Source organism: Dendrobates tinctorius, unplaced genomic scaffold (assembly GCF_039654945.1).
Source record: "Dendrobates tinctorius isolate UK_male_01 unplaced genomic scaffold, ASM3965494v1 ptg000202l, whole genome shotgun sequence".
In the NCBI taxonomy this organism is placed as follows: Eukaryota; Metazoa; Chordata; class Amphibia; order Anura; family Dendrobatidae; genus Dendrobates; species Dendrobates tinctorius.
The window spans coordinates 236,216-242,216 of record NW_027361869.1 but is presented as its reverse complement, the minus strand read 5'-3'; the positions used below and the strand labels follow the sequence as shown (position 1 = coordinate 242,216).

General features: G+C 49.4%; 1 protein-coding gene across 7 annotated transcripts in view; it reads left to right on the top strand.

Annotated features, from left to right (window-relative positions):
* Positions 1-6,001, top strand: part of LOC141057021 (dynein axonemal assembly factor 8-like) — a 74,909-nt gene that overhangs the window by 7,952 nt on the left and 60,956 nt on the right. For 6 of the 7 annotated variants that reach the window (XM_073553495.1, XM_073553496.1, XM_073553497.1 and 3 more), the window contains 3 exons: positions 383-565; positions 634-786; positions 948-1,139. In XM_073553495.1, the coding sequence (XP_073409596.1) occupies positions 383-565; positions 634-786; positions 948-1,139 (528 nt within the window). The remainder of the gene's footprint in view (positions 1-382; positions 566-633; positions 787-947; positions 1,140-6,001) is intronic. The other variant, XM_073553498.1, reaches the window with a different exon arrangement.

The window sequence follows — 6,001 nt, the reverse complement described above, 5'->3', positions numbered from 1 at the left end:
CTTAGAGTCCTTCCCTTCTCCAACACAAAGCCTGGACTGGAGCTATGGGAGGGACCATTCCCACCCAAGCTCTTCTGGTCGCTCCTAAAACCTGAACCCAAAATCCGGTCCCATTAAAAAAAACTTCCCAGTCACCTTTTATTCCTGGAACTTTAATATCCCAGACTTGCATAACCAAAGCTAGCCACCTCAGTGACACAAATCTCCCGCCCAGGACTTTACCACCTGCTGCTTTACACCCTATAATAGTTTTGTGTGTTACTGATGCCCCTTATTACATTATTCTGTGTCCTGGCTGGCAGGTATTATATAAATCTAATATATGAGGTGGTGCACATTAAGGAGGATACGGTATAGAAGGAACTCTGTTATGTCTTCACAGGAAGCCTCCTACAGCCCGGAGATTGACACTTTGCCACCAAGGAGCGGTGTGGAGACTTTACTCCTCACCATCTGGCTGTCCAGCTGCGGGCAGCTCCTCATGCCAGGGCAGCACATCAGCCGCTACGCCACACTACCAATGGCCAACGCTTACAACGCTCTGCTCGTCTGGCTTCTCTCCCTGGTAAGAAAGATAAGTGCTCCAGGCCAATATCCAGCATTATCTAGTCATGGTGTCCTCTGTCACCATAGGTTGCCCCTTTAAACCCCCAGTACAAGGGCGATGCCCCATTCCAGGTGCTGGGACTTCAACAGATGTGGCTGGAGGAAGGATTGGCGTTGTATGTCTGTGTTTCGCCAAGAGATGTTTCGACTCGCAAAAGTATTAGGATGCTAAAGTACAAGGTAGGAGGACTGTGGTTAGATGCGTTATTATTGGGGGGGCAGGGTCACAATCTGGGGCATGTTCCTCTATTATTCCTCCTGGAAATTCTTGTATCAGTTGACAACTGGGCGTTCCCAGGAGGATGCTGGGACTTGGGATTTATGGTTTTGCCTTGTCACAGACACAGGGCTTACGTGGGACTTCGAATTTCTACCTGCACGTGTCCACGTTCCTGTCGCACCACACCCTGCAGAGCATCAGCAGCTGGAAGGAGGGCGTCATCCGGCAGCTGCAGGGGCGGCTGTTCCCGCTACACCTGGAGGTGCCTGCCATGAGGTTAAGCAGCATAGTAATGCTAAACCCCGACCCACAGGTAACAAAGACCACCCTTAAATGACGGTATATAAGTGTATTTGCCCACCACCGACAGGGCCGGCACTAGAGTTATGCGGACCCTTGGCCCACAAAGTCCCAGTGGGGCTGCTCATCGATTTCTATTTTTCCTCCTCACATTCCAAGAGTTAGAACTTTTTGATTATTTTTCAGCCGATTGGTATCAGGACTGCTTGTTTCTTGTAGCACAAGCTGTAGTTCTCATCGTCTCCATTTTGGTATCCATACGACTTTCTAATCTCTTTGCATTCAATTTTTTTTGGGGGAAAGGATAAGTGACCATAAATCAGCCATTTTGTCATTTTATTTTGGGATAAATATTACAATATTTATTAGTTCGTCCAAATACAGCATGGATTTATTTTTTCCTTTTTTTAGATTTTTAGATCTCATCCAGGTTTCAGGAAAAGGGGGCAACATAAAAATTTACCATTTCTATTTTATTTGCATTTTATTTGTTTAAGATTTTATGAAAAGTGGGGAAATATATATATATATATATATATATATATATATATATATATATATATATATATATATATATAATTTGTTCATGTTGTCCACTTTTCCTGAAACCTGGATGAAATTTTAAAAAATAATTAAAATATAAATATTTAATATTTTAATATAAAATTATATATGTGTGTGCGTGTATATGTATGTATGTATATATTGTGGTGTAATGACCACTGTGTCCGCTAGGGGGTGCTGTGCGGATGTCCTAGGAGAAAGGATGAATGGTAGAACCATGAAGGACCATTATGTATCTCAAGGTGGGTGGCCTTGAGATGGAGACTGATGCGTGTATTGACCAGCAGTGATACTGCTGAGGTGTCGTTTCTACGTATTAGGGAGAAGTCTCCAGGTAACTAGAGAGTTGGGAGGGCCTGGTTACCTACAAACCCACCCAGGGGGTCTGTTTAAAGCACTATTGTAAAAGAGTATGGAAATGCCTGAAGGACCTGTGATGAGGTCATGGTCATGTGACCTGGTGGGTGTGGCTATGGACCATATAATATGGCCAGAATAGGTCACATGGAGTGAATGCTGGGACCCGGTTGGTCCAGTGTGGAAGGTCCTGCTAGGAGAAGCATCTCCTGGCTAACAGTCTGTGGAGTGGCTGTGTGGAATGGCTGCCAGCATCTGGGAGTTCCCAGAGGAAGGAAAGGAAAGTCTGCACTCTGCAGTGAGCTGTAACTGCCACGAGGTAACCCTGAGAGGGGTGAGGAATCTGTGAGGCTGAAGAACCTGAGTACTGGACATTGAGACCCTGTGTGACCACAGGCGTAACAGAGGACAGCTCTGTAACGGACGCTATGCTGGTGATATGAGCTGTATGTTATTGGTCACGGTTTCTGCTGTATAATAAACCGCAGGGACTGATATAGCTTTTTGAAAACCTGTGCCGGACGTGATTATTCGCTGCGCGTGTTCCCCAACCCTGAATGACAGCGCTACCTCACATATGGTGGAGAATTGCAAAGGGCAATGTTGTAGCCTTGTTGCTAGGGGCAATGGAAAAGGACTGCAAAACTCAGTTGCTAAGGGCTGCGGTTCCAACAACACATGTTGCAGTGCTGGCAACGCTGAGCCAGGAGGGCTGATGGTTGTGGAAGCCGTGTGATATACTGACAGCAGGTCAGTGAAAGAGACTGGTGATTGCTAGGGTGCCTCTGCGGATAAGAGGTACCCGAGGACCTGTGTGGCCGACACAGGTAACGGACTGGTGTTCGTTGTTGTACTGACCTGGGTCAGTGAGCAAGGTCCTGGAGGGTCAGTGTTCGGAGGTTCTGGGAGAAGAATCGGATCCCTGGAACATGTGGTATGACCTTGGACCTGGTGAGGCGTGAGTGTTGGGCAGTCTCAGGCGGAGACGGATGTCCTGAATAGCACCCGCTGAGCCCTGGACCTGGTGAGGCCGGTGTGTTGGGAAACCCTGGGAGGAGGGTTGGCTCCCTGAATAGCATCCGGTGCGCCCTGTGTGTTGGACGGGCTCAGGCGGAGACGGTACGTCCTGAATAGCACACAGCAAGTTTTTTGTGTGGTGTTTTTTCTTTTCTCAACTCAGTCTGCGGTGGCTCAGTGGGAGTCAAAAAGGTGACAAGCGGCTTGCTGTAACTCGGCGGGGTTACGAAGGGGACAAGCGGCTTTCGGTAACTCGGCGGGGTTACGAAGGGGACAAGCGGCTTCCTGTAACTCGGCGGGGTTACAAAGAGGACACCAGCAGCTGTGTGTGAACAGCAGCCGGTGGTGTCGGTGACAGCAAGAGCTGTGGTGGTGCCAGCAAGGACTGGTGTGGTATCGTAAGAGACACAAACTGTGTGGTGTAAACTGTGGTCTGAGAAGACCAGTATAACGGACATGGGGAGATCCCGAAAGGGGGTGGAGTCCCAGAAGGGGGCGGTGACCCAAATTGGGGTGGTAGCCCAAAAGGGGTGGGGTCCCAAATTGGGGTGGTAACCAAAAAAGGGGTGGAGTCCCAGGAGGGGGCGGCAACCCAAATTGGGAAGGTTCAGGAAATACCCACTGAGGCAACCAGTGCTGCTATGTCTGGGGAACCGCAGTGTGGGTGTATGTCTTGGGAGGAATGCGGTGTCTTTTCCTGATAACGACGGGCCACAGGTGTGTACCGTGATGCTGCACCGGGAAGGAGTCCCTGTTAGGCTGGACACAAAGAGTCAGGTGACTCTGACAGGAACTCCGCTCGTTTTACCTCTGACCGAGAAAAACGTCAGAGTTCGCTGCGTCCACGGGGTCATTGTGAATTATAAGGTGGACAGAGTCCTGATTGAGATGACAAAGGGGGAGTACCAAGGTGGTAGTATGCCACCAAACCTAGTGCATACCTTTGAGAGGCGCCGGGACTTTGTCATGTTTAAAGATGTGGGGCAGGAGGATAGAGATGTTTCTACTGTAGGGCTAGCAGACACCTCCTAACGTGGACAGGCCAGACATAGGGGCGACTGGAGAAAGAATTGCGTCAGACGAATTTACTGACCTGACGTCACCTGAAGGGTACCACAGTGTGAATGAAAATGGTGTGGTAAACAAAAAGAGCGGAGCTGACACACGGATAGAGTGCCTTGGGGGTTCACCGTACGATGTGGTGTGACTGTGACATGTTGTTGCCAGTAGCCACCACTACGACAGAATCTAGTGCTGTGCTGACTGAAACTCGTGACAGGACTGATGGTAACCTAATTGAGAAGATAACGGGAGTAGAAACACGGTCAGAGGGTGACTGGAGGGTTCACTTGACTGACGGGACTGACTCAGCGGTACCCTTTGACGACATAATTAAAGAATTAGTGGTGCGACACGTGCTGGCCAAAAGAGAACAAGATCAGGAGATACAGTTAATAAAAGAGACACTAGAAGAACATGTCAAACGAGAAGGAATCTTGAGACAATTGGCTGAGCACAAGGTGGAGGAGCACGAGAAAGAAATCTTGGAGCTCAGAGGTCACCTGTCCACCTGTTAAACTGTGAACCAGGGCCTTAAGGAAGAGATGGAAGAACTTAGAGGAGTAGTAAAAGGTCTTCTGCGGGAGAAGTTGGACGAGGACTTACCGCGGGTGAGCGCGAGTGACAACAGGACGGAACTGCCAGTATCCATCGTGGCCAAGGGTCATGAAGAGATCAAAGCGTGTGAAGTTTGTGAGTTAAGAACTGAAGAAGACAGTCACCCGGTCTGGTCAACTGTAGTGAAGGAAGTGTCCGTGGTAAAGCCAAAGCCTTCGGTCCAGGAAGAGAGCAAGACCACGACCTTCAAATCTATGATCGAGGTACCCGAAGACCTGCAAGAAGCCTGTGCGGAGGAAGGTGTACATGAGGCTTTCAAAGAGGCGGTCAAAGCGTGTGAGGTGCACTGGGCACCTGAGACTTGGCAGTTGGTGGTAATATCAGCCACAGAAGATACATCAAACCGAGTAGCTGTCCTGAAAGAAATGCATTTACAATGTCTCCACGCCAAACAGCTGGTCAGGCGGAGTAATATGAAGGCTGCTCGACGCCTAGAGTTAGCGTAGGAGGCTATAGATCGGCTGAGTTTGCGGAAAGGTGTGGTTCCGGTACCCGAAGCTCTGATTGGAAGAATCATTGGAAGGTCCGGGAAGGTAATGCAAGACCTCATGAATATCTCCGGTGTGGTGAGGGTGAGAATCCCTCCTGATGATGAAGACCAGGTATCCAGTGAAGTGGGTAGGATTCCCATCATGGTGGTTGGCTCCGTGGAAAGCCTGAGAGACTTTCGGATGCACGTGGAGTATCGAGTGGAGTACCTGCAAGAAATTGAGCAGTTGAGGTTGGACCGTAGGCGAATTAATAAAGAAATACGGGATACCAGGTGGCGGCCGCCTCCAACCTAAGATGTAAGGACCCGAACGGTTCCTCCAAGAAGTGACATGGCAGATGGCCGAAGAGTGTTAGCAAGGGGTAGTTCGACTGGCAGGTTGACGTTGGAAGACCGTAGTTCCTGTGAGACGCTGAATGGGTCAGACTTAGGCCAGACAGTAGGACCGATTAAGACTGATGACTGTACCAACCGGGAGAGCCGGTCAGTGAGAGTAAGGTCAGGTGATGAAGTGCACTATAAGAGTGTGGTGACTAAACAGTGTCTGATGACGCAGACAAACCGGGACTGGAGGACCAAAGACAATGACCGGTATTATGACCGCTGGGAGCGGGGGAGGCCTAACGTACAAATGAGGCCATATGACAAATGGAAACGGTTCTCTCGACCTGGGGGGCAAGGCATAGTGAGTGCCCGATCTCGAGAGCCAGGGGTTATGCTGTGTGTTCAACCCCACAGGTTTGAACATAGGGGGAAGGTATGTGGTGTAA